This window comes from Podarcis cretensis (assembly GCF_951804945.1).
Source record: "Podarcis cretensis genome assembly, chromosome: 12".
Lineage (NCBI taxonomy): Eukaryota > Metazoa > Chordata > Lepidosauria > Squamata > Lacertidae > Podarcis > Podarcis cretensis.
The window spans coordinates 20,230,978-20,249,453 of record NC_137181.1 but is presented as its reverse complement, the minus strand read 5'-3'; the positions used below and the strand labels follow the sequence as shown (position 1 = coordinate 20,249,453).

The 18,476-nt window shown below is 47.1% G+C and overlaps 1 protein-coding gene and 1 long non-coding RNA gene across 2 annotated transcripts in view; one reads left to right on the top strand and one right to left on the bottom strand.

Annotated features, from left to right (window-relative positions):
• LOC307199291 (uncharacterized protein) overlaps window positions 1-18,476 on the bottom strand; it is a 216,809-nt gene that overhangs the window by 15,901 nt on the left and 182,432 nt on the right. The window contains exon 5 of the mRNA XM_079947103.1: window positions 1,721-1,822. Coding sequence (XP_079803229.1) covers window positions 1,721-1,822 — 102 coding nt within the window. The remainder of the gene's footprint in view (window positions 1-1,720; window positions 1,823-18,476) is intronic.
• On the top strand, window positions 1,715-3,959 carry LOC307199362. The gene is made up of 3 exons (XR_013831926.1): window positions 1,715-1,778; window positions 1,934-2,651; window positions 2,940-3,959. It is a non-coding gene; the product is annotated as an uncharacterized lncRNA (long non-coding RNA).

The following is an 18,476-nucleotide window of genomic DNA, read 5'->3' as shown; positions in this document are numbered from 1 at the left end:
GTTCCCTGCTAGACTTTTCAAGAGCTAAAGCAGAACTGCGAAAGCGGACCCTGGTGGCCAGATAATGAATGGCTGCTTTCTAACGCAGCCGGCGCTCGAGCCATTTTGCAAGGTGTGAGAGCCCTGCTGGGGCCCACAGGGGCTGACCCTGATTGCTGCAAGATCCTTCATAGAATCAGAGAGTTGGAAGGGATCCTGAGGATCAGCTAGTACAAACCCTACTAATACGCGTGTCACAGCTAAAGAATCCCTGGAAGATACAGGGCACCGTGTGGTGGAGAGAAGTGTCAACAGTGGAAGTCCCTAAGGATCCAGGAGACAAATGCCGCCTCTCATGTTTCTGTTAAGTCCTTGGCATTCTCCCCAGGCTATACCCCTCAACACCCCTGCTTTGCGGAATTTTTGTATGGCTTTGATGTGGTCTTCTGCGAACGCCTCTTGCTTGCCTGACAGAGAGTGTTGTCTGAACAAAACTCGCCCACAGTACAAAAGTAAAAATTACATTCATTGCTCCACACACTTTTGCCCCTGGGTACAAATTAGGGGAGAGCATGCCCCGAAATGGAGAACACACAGCAATGCATTGTATCGGAGGGAGAAACTTGTAAAAAAATTGGTGAGTGACAGAAAAAATGTCATACAAACATGTGCCTATTAAGAGAAATGGGATTTCCATGGGATCTTTTTCTAAAAGATCTCAAACTCATGCGGAAATATGGGAAGCTCAACTGAAGCTTGGGAAACTGAAAGGAACCACAACTGACAGATTCTCTCCTCTCCAGACAGCAATAATAATAATAATAATTTTGTAATATTTTCATTAGTTGTACTCCGCCCATCTGACGGGGTTAGTATCATCTATGCTGCAAGTGGGAGGTGGGCGGGGAAGGAGCCTTCCTCGCACAGCTCTCAAGATCTGCAGCTCAAGACCCCCTTCTCCACCTCCCAATTTCTTCTCTTGCAATTTGGGTGTGAAGGTTGGCTGGCAAAACTTGTGCAAATTTCTGTAAACTAGCCCTGAACTGAAACTCTGCATTATGAGATGCCTTTTTCCAGCACTCAATTGATTCCACGTCCACCTCTGTGTGTTGTTAAAGGGAATTTGGGAACCAGCAACAGAAAGCGAAGCAGGGCTCATTAACTTCAGGAAGCCATAAGGATGCTGGCAGCTTTGACACTGACTTCATCCTCCTAACAGAGTGGGCTGCAGGCCTCACTGGGGCAGTCCCCCCCCACACACACACCATTTGTTTCCAAGTCCTGCTTATAGCAACCTTCCAAGCACCTGTGAGAAGGCGGCATGGTTCATAGATAGCATGCAAGCAGATATGCTTGCCCTTGGTGCATTTTTAGCTATTGCCCCTGTCAAAGAGCCCTAAGAGCAGGGTTTTTCATGTGTGGCTTAAAAACCCAGATCCGAAGCTTTAGAGCACTGTAGTCTGGGGAAATCGTGTCCCACGGTGCCCGTGAAACCTGAGCGCTGGGGAGAGAGGGGAGTCTATTACTTGGGATATTGATGCGCATCAATAATTCAGTGCCCCAATCCTTTCTCCGAATGCCTCTTTCCAAATCGCTGCCAGGCACAGCCAGCTGACGTCAACCCAAACGGCGTCCGCACCTGGCTTCGCGTCTGACAAGCATCTCAACGTTCAGGAGTGTGGCTTTGCATTCCGAATCCTGCCTTCGCGGTGCCCAGTGAGATGGGCTGCTGAGAGCTTACCTGCTCACCAAGGTGAATCCCTTGGGCACGGAGCTCACGCTGGGACTGTGGGCAGAAGGTAGGTCTGGATCTCCTGGATGCAACGGGAACCCCGGAAAGGAGCTAGGAAACAGAGTAAAAAGCAGTGGGGAAGGTGGAAGAGATATTTATTAAGAATTTAAGAGGAGCCTGCTGCATCAGGCCCATCTAGTGTGACATTCTGTTCTTTTACAGAGGCCAACCAGATGTGTGTGTTGAAGCCCAAAAGCAGGAGCACTCTCCCCTCCCAGCAGTATGGATTCCCGTGGTTTAGAATATAGCAGCAGCCTCCCAACACTACTGTTAAAATGCCCGCAAAAATAGCAGCATCTTAACCTGGCACCTGCATTCAGGACTCTCCAGCTGTGGAACTTCATCCCTCTAGAAATCAAATCAAATCAGATCTGATCTCCAGTATTTCCTGGAAGTGATGAGCCCTTGTTATCTCCAGGCAAGCATTCTGTGGCTACGGAGGAACAGAAGCTTCTTATACTGGCTGATTATAAAATTATCAGTGTGTGTGTTGTTGTTTTTTTAAAAAAATAAATTAAAATCCCACCTTGTCCATAGATGGGCCACCTGGGAGCAAACTAGTCACGAATATTCCAAAAGGCTATTATTGGCTGTGTTTGTCATAATTGGTTACAGCATTTACCGTATACTATTTTTGTTAGTTGTTTCAGGTCACTTTTGTGAGGAAAGCAAATAAGAAGGCGGCGGCTGCAATACTATGTACGCTTTGCTGGGGGTAAATCTCATTTAACTAAATGGGACTCGCTTCCACCTAGATATGCATAGGCTTGCATTGTTAGCAGTTATTTATATGGTGCTTTAGACTGTTCAGAGCACTTCCCTTGTACAATCTCAGTCCTTACAACAACCCTGTGAGGTGGGTCACTTTCTTGTCCCCATAGTGCAGATGGTGAGTGTTATGTACTGAAGTTCTCACCCTGGGCCAGCAGGGGGATACTGTAGATAGTTATGCAAATGAAGGATCGAAAGTGACGTTCAGTGATTGGATAGTTTTAGAAAGCTGTTACAGTAACGTGGTACTGGAGTTCTATATAAGCAGGCTGACTGAGCCCTTCAGTTCAGTTCTGTTCTGGCCTCTGAATAAACAAGAGCTGTTTGAAGAATCGCTATGTCATCTGATATGTTCACCCACAGCTTAACACACACACACACACACACAGAGAGAGAGAGAGAGAGAGAGAGAGAGAGACTGGCTTCAGGGCAAGCCCACCCCATGAGTTCATTGCTGTCATTGAAATTTGAACTGGGACTCTCCTGCCTTTCTCACAATTAGTGTTTGCCCTCATGAATGTATAATTCAAGGCTGGAAGGTAGGTCACTATTTGGGAATGGATGGGAATTGGCAAAGCAAGGCTTTGCTTGCTGGCAAGCCAGAAGCAGTAACGCATATACCTTACACTAGATTAGAGGAGCTCATGCATAGAATCACAGAATTGTAGTGTATTGTCATCTAGTTCAACCCCCTGCAATGCTGGGATCTTTTTGCCCAACCTAGGGCTCGAACCCACAACCCTGAGATTAAGAGTCTTGTGCTCTACCGAATGAGCTATCCCAGGGCTGATTGGCCATGCAAAGTCATCTGCAGGAAAAGTGCTGTTGCCCGATGCTATACTACTTGAGTAAGGGGAGCCACAGATAAGTTTGCTCATACTTGAGAGCCCAGAGCCAACGCCACTGGGTAGGAATTTCCTTTTCTCCTCATGTCACAGCATTACACAATTGGACAGGAACTGGGTGGAGGGAGCAGGTATTTCCCTTCTCCGAGGCCTGGGGTGCCAGTCTCAACAGCCTAGGAAAGAGTTCCTACAGAAGGGATACCTAGGGTGTGGCATGCACCAAAAGGTAATTTCCTGCCATTCATCTCCCTTGTGTTCCTTATTCTTGGACAGCAGTTTTAAAGCACACAGATTTGACCCCAGCAGCAGAACACAGGCTTTGCATGCAGACTGCATGCATTTCTTAGGTACGTCTGGAAGAGACTCCTCTCTGAGCTGTTGCCAGCCAGTGTCAACAGTACTAGGCCAGATAAACTGGGTACTTTGCCAAGGCAATTTGTTGTGTATACCTCTGGTTGCCATGTGAAACCTTGTTTTTTTCCAGAAAGCTTTTGTGACTGGTCAAAGCTGCTTTGAGTGCACGGTTTTATTTTGGCCCAGCTGGGTATTTGCTATTTTATCTTCTTGCTTCTGCTGCTACTATTTTGGGTGGTTGTGGTTTGTTATCCAGCAACATTTGGAGGGCCGCAGGTTCCTCATCTTGGATATATGGGGAAGGATTGTAGCTCAGTGCTAGGGTATCTGTTTTGCATGTAGAAGATGCAACCCTAGTATCTCCAGGCTTGAAACCCTGGAGAACCACTAACAGGCAGGCAGCATAGACCAGGTGCAAGGAACCTTTAGCTCTCCAGATGTTGAACTACAATTCCCATCAGCCTCAGCAAGGATGGCCAATGGCCAAGGATTATGGGAGTTATAGTTCAGCTTCTGGTTGGCCATAGGTTCCCCATACCTGGGACCAGTGTTTTAACATGGTGGTATTATTATTATTATTATTATTATCAGCTTCCAATACAAAAATACAACAGAACATCACAGATTAAAAGTTTCCCGATACAGAGTTGCCTCCAGATGCGTACGGAAGGTTGTATAATTATTTAAACATCTTCCAAAGTACCCAGCAACGTTTTCAAGGTAGCTCAGTGGAAGAACACTTACTTAAAATGCAGAAGATCCTACACTCAATCCCTGGTAGAGAGCCACTGGCAGTCAAGGCTGACAATATTGAGCTAGATTAGGGATGGGAAGTGTGTGGCCCTCCAGGTGTGGCTGGACTCCAACTCCCATCAGCCCTGCTCAGCAGGGCCAAAAGTCAGGGATGATGGGACTTGTAGTCCAACAACTTCTGGAGGGTACCAGGTTGGGCAAGGCTATCCTGTGTAAGGGCATGGAGAAACCTGCTGTTCCCTTTTCCTTCCCTAAAATCATAACAACTATGTTGCTTATTATTTACAAAGAGCCTCAAACATACTGGCCAGTATTGAAAGGAAACACCTGTCTCTGAGCAAGGTGAGCGAAGGATCTGACTTTATCTAGGGCAGCTTCTGAATCCTGGCTTCCTATATTGTTGTTTTTCATGTTGGGATTCTTTTTACAGCTGCATAATAGTCAGAAATTCGTCCATGGGCAGGTTTCCTGTTAAATCTCAGTCTGTCCCACATTGGTGAAAGGCACGAGAGACGGCTACACTGAGGAATCTTCAAGCTATAGGTGAGGTGGGCCATTCCTGGGGAGGTAGAAACCTCTTCCACCCAACCCCTTGGTGAGCAGCGGTGTACAAAAGAGAAAAGGAATCCAGTTGCAATCATTTTGCCCAGTCTGTTGCACGCAGAATGGGGAAGCTGAGATTCCAGAGTGGGGGTAGTCGCTTCATTTGGGGAAGGGCCCCACAGTGCAGTGAGGGAGCCCACAGAAGGTCCCAGGTTCAGTCTTCAGGTGGGGTTGCCTGAAATCCTGGAAAGCTGCTGCCAGTCAGTGTAAACAATACTGTACTAGATAGACCTCTGGTCTGATTGGGTATAAGGCTGCTTCTTATGTTCCTAATATTTTAAAACGGGGGCCCCTGACATGGCATAAAATGCCTCAAGGGTTCTGTCCTAGCACACTTGGAAGTGATGGACTGGAGTCAATAAGATGTCCTTCCAAGAAAACAGATTTAGGCTTTCAGATTATGACTCAGAAGGGAAGCAAGGGATCCCTTAAGAGGTGCCTAGGAGAAAGCTGGAGGGGAGCAAAGAGAGAGAGAGAGAAGGAAAGAAAACAGCCAGCATCCTGCATCTAGGTGGTTCACATCGATGAGTCCATGTCAGCTGCCTTGCTCTGAAATGCAAGCCATGGTCACGCCCTGCACATGAATCAACAGTGGTGCTCATCTGGAATGCATCTGCTCCAGAGCTCTGGCTCACAGCTGTCATGGAGGGGGTGGATGCTCCTTCTTTCCTGTCAAGTCTTCAGATGTTGTGGGACAGGTCTCCATCCATCCATATCGGACGCTGAGCAGAACCGCCGCCACCATATTCTTGCCACATTCCCCAACGTCCTCCTCCCTTTCCTGAGTCACACACATAGGCTTTGGTTTCCACAACTGGAGGGCATCCTCGCCCACAGAAGGACTGTGGGACAGGGAATTTCCTAAAGGGCAAGGCAGATTTCCCAGAGTCTGTGTGGTGTGGTGGTTGGAGTGTTGCACTAAGACCTGAGAGACCTGGTGTGGCGATCACACAGGGTCCCCGGACATTTAACGGTCTATTGATCCCTGTGCCACCACTGTGCTCGCTTCCCCGCTGCCACCAACCCGTTACTCTCGGGTAAAACACTGAGTCCAGACAGTTGTTAAAAGTGAACCAAAAAAACCAAGTTTATTTTACAAACATTAACAAGTTTATGGTTTCTCAGATAATATTCCTGTCAGTATCTTAACTTTAGTTTCTTTACCGGCCTATACCTTCCTAATACCTTCTGTCGATTATCTCAGCTGTTTGACTGACTCCTCTTAACAAATTCTCTCACACCAGACTAGCCCAACCCACAGACTTATCTTCCCTCTCTCTTCTAACTCCAGACTGTCTTCTCAACAACTCTAACTCCTAACTCTCCTCTCAAAAAAACCCCTCTGTGCTTAAACCTTATACACAATTAACTCCGCCCCTTGGGTTCCCATTGGTTAGTCATTTTACAATTAGTTAACCCTTTCCTTATGAACCCAGTATGATGTCACTCCCCTAGGAGGGCAAACGCCACACCAGGGTTCAAATCCCCAGTCAGCCATGAGGCTCACCAGGTGACCTTGGGCCGGTCGCTCACTCTCAGCCTAAACTCCCTCACGGGGTTGTTGTGAGGATAAAATGGAGAGGAGGAGGAGAATTATGTATGCCACCTTGAGGTCCTTGGAGAAAAGGTGGGATAGAAATGCAATAAATAAAATGTTGCTGTCCTTAATAAATCTCCCTGAAAGCTCTACCTGTCCCCTTGGCAGCGATGTGCTGCAGCTGGGACAATGGCAGTTCAAATCTCCGCCCCACCACTCAGGGTAACGCATCCTTCAGTTAAAAGCATGAGCTCAGGCTCTTCTCTGAGGAGAAATGGAATGTTTTTTGACTGAGGGTTTGTTTATTTTATGTAAAATATTTCTGAGCTGCCCTTCATCAAAAGAATCTAAAGCAGTGTTGATTAAACAGATTGTAAGTAGTTGCTGGAGGCAATGTTTGCCAAACAAGCAGAATGGAATAGATGTGAACCGTACACAGTACATATGTGGATAGCGCAGAAGGCAGCCAGGTCCGGCCTGCTGAAACCTTAACCTTTGTCTCTAGCAATCCCGACGTTACAAAAAAGTTGGCTGTACTTTTGGTCAAGAGAAGAATTAAAAGTAAAAAATACAGAACAGTTTGCGTCATACCTTCCCCACAGATGTTACTAGACAAAATCCTCTCAAACAAGGGACTGTATGACAACCACTACTTCTTGTGCTTATATAAGAATGTATCAGAGCTGAGACATGCATTTAATCGCTTGTGATATGCATGTCCGGGATTGGGGGGGGGGGAGAGAGAGAGAAAGAAAAGATCATTCTACCACTCCCCATAGACTTGGACTGAGAATCCAGAAATAAATAAATAAATAACATGTTTCCCAACTTGTACCTGATCTGCATGCTTTGCTTCTAACGCTTAGCTTGCTGCAGATGTACTTGAGTATGACAATCAAACCATGATTTCAAAGCATCTTTTTGCTGTCTTGAAGCCAAACTTCTCTTAGGTTTTGACCTGAATAGTAGCTCACAGCATTTATTGATTGATATTGCATTTCTATACCCCTTTCCTTCAAGGAGCTCAAGGCTGTGTACACAAACATCTCCACCTTCTCCATTTTATCTTCACGACAACCTTGCAAGGTAGGTTAGGCTGAGAGATAGTGATTAGCCCAAGGTCTCACGGTGAGAATTTTAACCCGGGTCTCCCAGGTCCTAGTCTAACACTCTAATCACCACACCACACTCGGTCCCACACCATGCATTTTGCTACGGACCATCTTTCTTTGCAAATGTCAAAGGCAGGTATTTAGGGGTGGGTGAGCATCCTGTTGCTTGCCCCAAATGGGGCTGAGTCATTGCCTGGGGAAGGTCTGCTAGGAAGGTCCTAGCTCAGTGGTAGAGCATCCGCTTTGCGTTCAGGAGGCTCCAGGTTCAATTCCCGGCATCTCCACCCTAGGCTTGGACTGTCCCCTCCTTGGAAGCTTGAAGAGTTGCTGGCCCATCAGTGTAGACAATGCTGAGCAAGATGGACCAGTGGTCTGATTCAGTACAGGGCAGCTTCCTTTGTCCCTACATACAGTCTGCCTCCTCCCCATCTCTCAAGGCAAGTGAGAGGCCCTCATGCAAGGAGGGGGCGGTGGTAGCAGCACCTTTGAGTCCTTTCCTTTGAGCATCACCATTCTATGATGCTAATAAGATGCTTTCTTTTTTGCCGGTTCCAAACACAAGTTTGCCAGTTCCTTGAGACAGGGTTCTGCAGAATAAACTCTGGAGCCAGAGTGGAGTCTTTAATAAAGGTTCAGTGTGACTCACACTGATGAGTCTTGTTCTTAATTGCCCGGGTAAACTGCACAAACAATTCGCTTTGAAGGAACGGCCTCTCAGATCTCCTGTTGTATTTGTGGAAGACCCAGGCAAGAATGGAACACAACCTCGTAAGCTTTGTAAAAACTGAACAAAACAAACAAACAAAATCTGGACAGCAATGTTGGATTCTGCCCCCACCCCAACCCATAAGTTTTTGGATTTTTGGATTTTTGGATGCTGCTTTCAGGTTTGTTTCCAGAAGCCTAATTCTCATACCACTCTGTGGCCACCTTTCTCTTTCTCTGCTGGCAGAGGCAAGCTTGCTGGCTGAGATCCAGGATTCACATCCCTGAGCCAGCTTTTGACCCAAATTGTTGAAGTCAAATTTGAGAGGAGAGAGAACAGCGATCTCTAAATCGGAGATACTGGTTGGGGGAGGGGGGAGGACTGTTACCATGAAAAAGGAAGGAAGACCCTTAGGTACCCTTGCTGAGAATCTCATAACGCCAGCAACAATAAGGGTTGGTGCTGTTTGAGCGGAGCAGCCTTCCTCAACGTGGTGCCCTCAAGAGCAAGCGCTGGCTGGGGCAGGTAGGAGCTGCAGCAGCAACCCCATGGAGGGCATAACCCTTTCTTCCATCATTGCAATAATTTTTGGCAACAAGAGCAGCAGTGTAATGCACAATAGACCATTCTGGTTTTCGATTGCTCTCAAGGTATGCCCATAAGGAAATCTGCACAAATGAAAAAGCAGGCTCTATTTAGCATTCAGGTGTCCCCCGTGAGCCCAACTGCCCTTTATTAGGTAGTGTCCAGAAATATGGGGTGGGCGCTTCTCTTGTTTTCCTTGGTAAGGATGGGGAGTTTATCGTTCATTCTTTTTTTACTCCTCCTGGCTTTGGCTTTGGTTTTGGAAAGAAAATATTTGGAGCAGAAGTAATTATTGTTCTCACCTCCAGCAGAGTGGCTAGAGGTTCTTGGTCAGCGGTGGGGAACCTCCCCATAGCTCAGAGGGAGAGCATCTGCTTTACATGCACAAAAGTCCCTTGTTCAATCCCAGATAGGGCTGGGAAAGTGTCTTGCCTGAAACCCTGGACAGCAGCTGCCAGTCGGTGTAAGCAATACTGAACTAAGAGGGGCCAACGGTATAAGCCAGCTTTCTGTGGCCCCTTGTGGCCCTCCAGGCCCCTCTCTCTGGCCCTCAGAACTCTCCCCAGGACACACCACTCACTGGTCCCCCTCCCCCCCTGAGTGTTTTGCATGTCCTTGACCCCAATAATGCTTCTTGCCTGTCTGGATGGAGGACAGTAGCATGTGTCGAAAACCGGGCTATGGTACAAATTTACATACGTTGCTCCACCAACTTTTCCTGGTAGCCCCTCCCACCACTGGCATGTGGCCCTCCAGAGGCTTGCCCAGAAGGTCATGTGGCCCTTGGGTGAAAAAAGTGACCACTCCCAATCTTGATGCAGAAGAGGCTGAGAAGGAAGCACCCTCCCAAAGGATGGGCGGCACCCACCTAGTACCACGATTGGCACTCCTTTGTGCCAATCCGAGGCCCTTATGCCAGATCACCTGACGAGTTGCAGCTCTGCTGCAGTAACACAGAGCTGGGCCATGAGCCAGAGAGAGCATCAGCAAATGCTCCTCTATCATCCCATTTTGCCTTGTGGTGGCTTGTTAGCTTTAATGGGCTTGAGGCTTTTTCTGGATTCGCGGAATCAAGGCCTGGCGCTGACACTTCAAACTCTCATTCCTTCCCCGGGATTCCTGTTAATTTCTTTCTTCCCTGTTCCTTATGGTTCCTGGTTCGGGAGGAAGGCTGCCAACCTGCCCCTCTCCCTTAGTATTTAAGCCATCGCTCAGGTTACCTCACTGGGCTCAGTCCGTAGGCACTCACTATGCGTGGCTAATAGATGGGAATGCCAGTTTGCACAATGACCCAAGTAAGAAAACGCAAGTAAGAAAACTTAACATGCCTGATGAAATTTTTTAAAAAATGTCCTGTGGAAGTTCAACAGGAAGTGGGCCTGGCTGACAGAATAAGAATTAAATAGAGGGTCAGGCCATCTAACCCAGTGTTTCCTGCTCAGACTGGCAGCAGCTGTCCAAGGTCTCTCAGGTCAAGAAAGGGCTCTTCCATCAGCCACTTCCTGTTTGCTTGTAACTGGAGATGCAAGTAACTGAACCCAGAACTGTCCACAAGGAAAGACTGCTCTGCAAACCACAACCCCCTTAGCAATAATATGTGAAGAAGAGGGATTTGCTGCCAAACTGGTAAAACACATCGAAAGTGCCTGTGAGGAACACAGAGGGGAGGAGACCCAACCCCCACAGAGGTCTCTCTTTTTGCCTAATTAAAGGAAGGGTTTCTCACGGGACGAGGCACAATCCTTTGCACCCTTTCCCAGGACTTTTTCTTTCACTGTAAAGAACAATCCCACTCGGCTGTGAACTTCAAGGAGCGAAAAGGAATTAAATAGCGCCTCTGTTTGTGTCGGCCTTCACCTTGGCTGCTCTCTTGCAAGCGGGGCCTGTTTCCTTTCCCAAGGCACAACAGGCGAATGAGGTGGAGGGGGGGTGAAATATCTCTTCCTGCTTCCTGGGTATTGTGGTTCACCATCACGTCAAAGAAGATTTTTAACCACTCTCCCCTCCACTGCTCTCTGTAGCCTCAGGGTGAGCGTTCATCACCCAAGTCCAGCGACTGGGCTTTGTACCTGGAGCTGGAAAATGCCTTCAATGGAACAGCTATTGGTTTTGCTTTGTTTTATCAGCTGCCTGGTTTTCAGTGTGAAGGCAAGCTTCCAAAGTAGATGGCAGGATGATTTAAAAGATAAAGCATACGAAAGGATGTATAATAAATTAAATATAATGCACAACAATAATAAATAATAGTACAGTGGTACCTTGGGTTACGTACTTAATTCGTTCCGGAGGTCCATTCTTAACCTGAAACTGTTCTCAACCTGAAGCACCACTTTAGCGAATGGGGCCTCCCGCTGCCGCAATTTCTGTTCTCATCCTGAAGCAAAGTTCTTAACCTGAAGCACTATTTCTGGGTTAGAGGAGTCTGTAACCTGAAGCGTACGTAACCCAAGGTACCACTGTAAGGGCTCAAAAATAATAATACAAACAGCAAGATGAAAACAGAGGCAAGATATGGATTACAGAACCAGGGTGAAATACCATAGGAATAAAATCATTTTGCATTAAATCATCAGAGCATTCTCTTGGCAAGAAAACTGACTAAAATGCCTGGATGAATAAAAACGAAGACGTCAGCTTGATCTGGCGCCTGGAACTTAAAAGTGAGACTCCATTGTCATAAGTCAGGTGCCACCACTAAGAAGGCCCTTTCCCCGGTTACTCGCCACTGAAGACAGGGCACCACTGAGGCAATGAAGATACTAGTTCTGAGGCAGGTTCATGCGGAAGAAGGTAGTCTTTCAAGTTCCAGAGACTCAAGCCTTCTGTCTTCTCCTCACAGCGACAATATCTGTCCAGAAAGGTTTGCCCATTTGAGTGAGTGGAGGGGGCTGCGGGGGCTGCATTTGCACTAGTGGTACAGGAGCATGTTAAGCAGTATATAAAAGTTTGAAATAAATAAAATAAATATAAACATGCACGGACTACAGTGCTACCTCAGGTTACATACGCTTCAGGTTACAGACTCCGCTAACCCAGAAATAGTGCTTCAGGTTAAGAACTTTGCTTCAGGATGACAACAGAAATCGTGCTCCGGGGGCGCGGCGGCAGCAGGAGGCCCCATTAGCTAAAGTGGTGCTTCAGGTTAAAAACAGTTTCAGGTTAAGAACGGACCTCCGGAACGAATTAAGTACTTAACCTGAGGTACCACTGTACTTAATTTCCAAATTGTAGTAATCGTGTGAGGAAATATGATAAACATGAATAAATATGGGAGATTCTGATCATAAATAACACTGAGTTTTGCTATTTAAATGTAATTGGCTTTGTTTGTCTCTTAAGAAAGTTTTGAATGTGGATTTTACAGCTCCTCTTCAATGCCAGCCGCAGAGTTCCACACTCCTAAGCTATCTCCCCTTGGCTCTCTTTATTAGCTGCTGGAATTGATTTGGTTTGGTTTTTCCAGGAAACTACGGCGAGATGCTGCAGTGTTTTGCAACCACTGCCTGGCATGGCCCAGCAGGCCCCTGCCAGCAGGGCCACCTGCGCTGGTTTCAGTGACGTCAAATGAGTCCCAGAAATGCTGACATCTGCTCCTGAGGTTTGCCGCTAAAGTGCTTTTCTTTAGATACGCAAGTCAAGGGACTTTACCTGGAGTGTTGCTTGGAAAAAAATGTTTGAAGTTTCTATAGAAGGCATTTAGGAAAAACTTACCCAACGAAAAATCTGGGCTTTGCTCCTTGGCCAAGTCTTACGCACGCTTGGCGTCCTCCTCCTCCTCCTCGCCTCGTTTCAAAGTTATCTTGTTTCTCCAAGAGAGGGACTCCCCATGGCCATCAATCTGAATGAGGTTGACACACCTCCCCATAGGCCTATATTTCAGCTGTTCATAAATTGGCAAGTTTTATTGTCCCTTTTGATTGCTCTGCAGCCAGGGGGTGGGGTGGGGGAAATGTCAAAACTTTTTCGCCTTGTTCAACTGGAGAAACACGTAGCTGCCCAGTAATGTAATGAGTTCTGTTAAGGGAACTTAAGAGTTTTTTCTCTCTCAAACATAGAAATCAGTGCCTATACTGACTTCTCTGCCTAGGAAAGCCAACATGCTCAGAGGCTACAAGTACCCCAACAAATGCTTCGGTCCCGACTCCCTGGGGTACCTCCAAAAGGAGGTACATAAGTTGTGTGTGACTTTTTGTAGATTCGCTGTTTGCTTGCCTATTTCAAAATGGTGTACCCTGCGTTTCTTTGTAACTAAACCAAATTAAACATACTGGTAATTGCAGATCACAAACACACACAGGATATAGCAGCAGAGGAGAAGTTGAAATAGCTATGCAAATGTACAACAATGCCCTCAAAACTGCCTCAGCCAATCTCAAAAGCTATCTAGAAAAGCCACATATTCACACTGCTGTTGGAGGGATACAAAGGACTTATATGTCAGACCATAGATCCACCTCACCCAATATTGTCAACCCTGACTGGTAGCAGCTCTCCTGAGTATCAGGCAGCAGTCTCTCCCACTTCTACCAGGAGACTGAACTCGAGACTTTTTGCATGCTTTCACACAGAATCATAGAATTGTAGAGTTGGAAGGGTCCACAAGGGTCATCTAGTCCAGCCCCCTGCATTGCAAGAAACTTTTGCCCAACGTAGAGCTTGAACCCACAACCTCGAGAGTAAGAGTCTCATGCTCTACCAACTGAGCTATCTCAGGTGTGCATCAGCACTGGCAACTGATCTGTGGTTGGGGTTAGAATCATGGAACATTTCCTTTCCTCCCTAGATTTATAGGCCACTTTTCTACTGAAGCACTCATGACACTTTGCAATTTAAAGTATTGACACACTGTCCAAGATGCAGGACAGGAAAGGTTGTGGGAACTGGAGGGTTGTGGGGGAAGAAGAAAAAGAGGGAAAATAAGAAAATCCAGGTACCAACTTTTTCTTACCATTCCAATGGCCTGATGACACAATGAGGTTGCACAATATGGGTGCAATGAATGATCACTGCAGCAAATCCACTTTTTAAGAAAAGCCTTTTTTTTGCAGTTAGTGAAGTAACAAGAAAATGCATCGAAAAGTTTGGGAGGGATGAGTAAAAACATATACATACCTTGGAAGCAAATCACAATGAATGCTCAACAAACAGGTGTTTTGGAAGACCCCTTAAGGAAATAATAAATGGAAGTGTCAACAAAATGCAGAGTAAAACTTTGGTGTGTGAGTTAAAATCACAATCTTGCTTGTTCATTTATGTGCAACTCAGGCTCAGGGGTTGACACAATTCCCTTAACATTTGTTTGCCCCACATCCTACTTTTTAATCTGAGATAACAGCTTGCCACACACCTATTTTTACAGCACATTATGGAAGCCAAGAGGTATAAACAAATCTTTTCAGACAATATTCTTTTCATTTATGACATCGAAAACAGACCTGCAAGATAGCCTAATTCCCTCACCCTAAAATCCCATTACATTTTAATTTATCTATCAATCCATCAGATTTTACCCATCAGATTTATGTCATAAAAATCACAATGAAATTGTTATCTAATGGCTCCTAATAAATGTCAAAAAATAACTTGTGGATGGTCATTTGAAATATATTGGAAGTCATTAAACATCAATTAAACTATGTTTTACTAATACTTTATTACAGTCTTTTTAACTGAACTGCGAGGAGGGGGAAAGATTTGCTGGCTGCTTTATTTAAGTCAAGACATCGTAAAAGTTCTTACTGCTTTCACTATCAAATGTATTGATTCTGCTCAATTTTTTCTCCTAGGAGAAGCGCTGACAGCTGTTCCTTACAAACAATCCTGACTGCAGAAAGTTGGGTGTTCTGTGGCTCCACCTCACTTAACCACAGGGAAAGCTGCTAAGGGGCTCTTCCCTTAAAAAATTAGGACCAATCAAATTGACACCTGGGTCTCAGCACCTGGTGACTCACCTGTAGAAATGGTACTTGGAATGACCCTTCAGACAGCAGGTGGGAGGGCTGTCTGGCTGAATGCTTATAGGTGTGTGAGGCTGTGTTAAAAAATGGTTTTTAAAAGATGGGGCACCGCACCCTTGGACTACTCCAGAAAATGTCCACCCACCCAACTTTCAGCCCCTGAACTTCAGGGAGGGCCACCCACCCACCTCAGGAATATGCGAAAGACAAGCTGTACTAAATACAGAGCGACAAGACAGCATAGACCAAACTGCCCTATAGGAAGTCAGGCAGAGACATGGTAGGCAAGGGAGCACTGAAGGACCTTGAAAAGGTGGCGGTGGGGGGGGGGGGAATCACACCCAAACCTGCAGCTAAGAGGCCCATTGCAAAAACTAATGGAGTGGCCTTGCCCTCCCTGTGTTTGAGCAATGCTAGCTTCCTGTCCATGCTTTGTTGCTGCAGTTCCACACCCTGTTCCACACCCATTCTGAAGTGGTTCCGTTTAGGAAAGACAATCTTGCATCCTTTTTCTGAGCTCAAAGGGGCAGCAGATCCAAAAGCCCTGGGGCTTAGCCCCCCCCCCCCCCCGACATCCCCTTACAAGACCCCTGGTAGTACTGTACCAAAGAATCATAGAATGCAAGAGTTGGAAGGGTCACTGGAGTTCACCTAGTCTCACCCCTTGCTCAGAGCAGAGATCTACAACAGGGGTCAGCAAACTTTTTCAGCCGGGGGCCAGTCCACTGTCCCTCAGAACTTGTTGTGGGCTGGATTATATTTTTTTTTTTGGGGGGGAGAACGAATTCCTATGCCCCACAAATAACCCAGAGATGCATTTTAAATAAAAGGGCACATTCTACTCGTGTAAAAACACGCTGTCAGAGCTGCCTCTAGGTCCCAGCTCACAGAGGACCAACACTAGGCTGTAGTAATGTACAAAAGTCTTTATTGAAGTTCAGTTTCCATTTCAAAGCCACAGCGTGCAGCCCTACGTCTTAAACCCTAGATCGGCGAAGTCCCGTCTGAGTCTCCTCCCCTATGACACCAGTTTAAGATCCTAGCCCTGCTCCACCTTTTACGCTGCTCTCTCCTCCTCTGGGTCCTCCTGCCCGCTGGGGCATTGCCCTTTCTGGACTCTTCCGACGCTGAGTCGCTTAGCTCCTCCCCCTCCCTCCGGCGGGCTTTAGGACCCGGTTCCCAATCCTCATTCTCTGCTCTCCCGCGCTCCTGTACATTTGAACTTGCCTCTCGCGCCAACCCAGTGACCTTTCTCCTAACCGTTACACTACTTCGGTCACTGCTTCCCTCTTCCGGGACACTGGCCGGATCTGACCTCTCCTCCGTTGTCCGACTTTCTGATGGAGGCGTGGTCAGCCCTGCCTTCTCTCCCTGGTGGGGAATGCACTGGCCCCGATCCTTGGGACTCTTCCCCCCCACTCTGCTCTGGTGGGGAAGCTGGTCCTGATTTCCAGCTACTGCTCTGGGAGTCCCTGCTGCCCCCTTGCTCCTGGGGCGTTCCCCTTGGGAACCCCCTACCCCTGGCCACTGGCGCCCCCTTCTGTGAATCTTCCGATTCGCTGGAGAGGCTCATGGAATCCCTTGGTCCACTGTCCTCTTCTCCTACGCTCCCCTCGGATTCTTCCCCTTCGCACTCCATCTCCTCTCTTCCCTGTGCCTCTGCTCCTGAGCCCCTGACACACGCTGATTCCCGGACCATCCATGGGCCGTATTTTGAAGGTGATTGGGCCAGATCCGGCCCCCGGGCCTTAGTTTACCTACCCCTACAGCTACAGCATCCCAGACAGCTGCTGCTTAAATGCCTTCAGCCCACTGTTTGTTCTACTAGCAAAGAGCTCTAAATCAAGAACAACTGTCAAGTTGTAGGTTAGCTGGATGCTGGAGGAACCATGCGGCCATTCGTTCACACATTTGTGCATTTATTTTGTGCATGTATTCCCTGCCCTGATGCCATCATGGCACTTGAAAGGTGGCATGCATGAGGTTCCCAGGTAGTCTCCCGTGCAGACACTGACCAGACCTGCAAGGTGGCAGCCCTCACCTCATGCCCCGAGACATTCCAGACCAATCACGGATCTGTGCCCAGTCACTGAGCAGCATCAGAGTCACTTTCCAGCCATATCCACCAAGTGCCAAATTGATTGCCTAGCCTGACCCTTAGATGCTTTTCATCCTGCTTTTCATCTGATGCTTAGATGCTTTTCATCCTGATAGCCTTAGCAGGGCTACTGCCTCTCAGCACCTGCACATACACAACCCATCTCCCATACAGGGAATACTAGTACTGCGTGACCTTACTAGACAACTTTTGAGGATCACTAAACTAGTGTTTTTTCAAAGGGCTTTGAATACATGCAATAAAAGCTGGTGCTATTGGGTAGTGTCACTATTATTGGGGAATATCTCATGCTGTGGATGGCATGAGCTGATGGGGAGGAAGATAACTTCTACACAGTGAGCAAAGTAAGCAACCCATCATTTTGTTATACAAGTAGCTATTAGCATTCAATAATACTCTATTGTGTCAGTGTACAAATGTGTCATTATCCTCCACTTTCCTCCGCTGCTTCTTGAATTATTACTATGGCTACAGTCCCCCCTCGCCCCGTCCCTCCCCATTTCTTCTTCCGTAAATTAGCAAGTAATAGATCTCTGTTAACTAAAGCTAAACAACCCTTCAACCTCCTTCTCCGTGATAAAGCTGTAGACGAGAGCATTTCGCTGCAAAAATAGTAAATAGGCACCATATGTCATCAGCAGAACTAATGTCTCCACATACATGTAAACCTGGGCTAATGGGCCCTGCCAAAATATTTTAAACCATCTGTTTTGACTTAGCTGTTTTTGAGAAATTATGTTTATCATGCTAATTTATTTTGCTGTCAACAGCACCAAGTGAGACAGTTGCTGCTAAACAACATCATTATATATATCGCATTTCTGGCACAATACCAGCAGGCTTTTGCTTCTCTCGTTCAAAATGCGACCGGAATAAATAAGCAGTAACGTTGTCAGCATATTTAAAGATCTAGCACGGGGTGGTAGTGCACCTGCCTGGATCTGCAGTGTTCCAGCAAGGGGATGCTGGCGCAGAGCGGTCCTTAAGGAAGGGCACCAGGGCAGCCTCAGGAGGAACGGCAGGAGTGGGGCCACAGGTGGCCCAGGAAGTGGGCATCTGCGCAGCAGACCTGGAGAGAGAACAGAAGGGCCCTGCACGCATGGATGAGATGACACAGAATCAGGTTTACACTTCTGTCTGTCTTCCTGCGCTGCATGGCACTGATGCTTTCTCTGTGGGCACTGGGGCTGCATGCACACCATAGAACTGGAACAGGCCAGTGGCCATCTGGCCCAGCTTCTTGCTCTCACAACAGACAATGCCAAGCCCCCAAGCAGGATACGAGTGCAACAGCCCTCTTGCCCACCTGTGAGAGATACCCAGCAACTGGTATTCAGAGGCATAATGCTTCTGACTGTGGTGG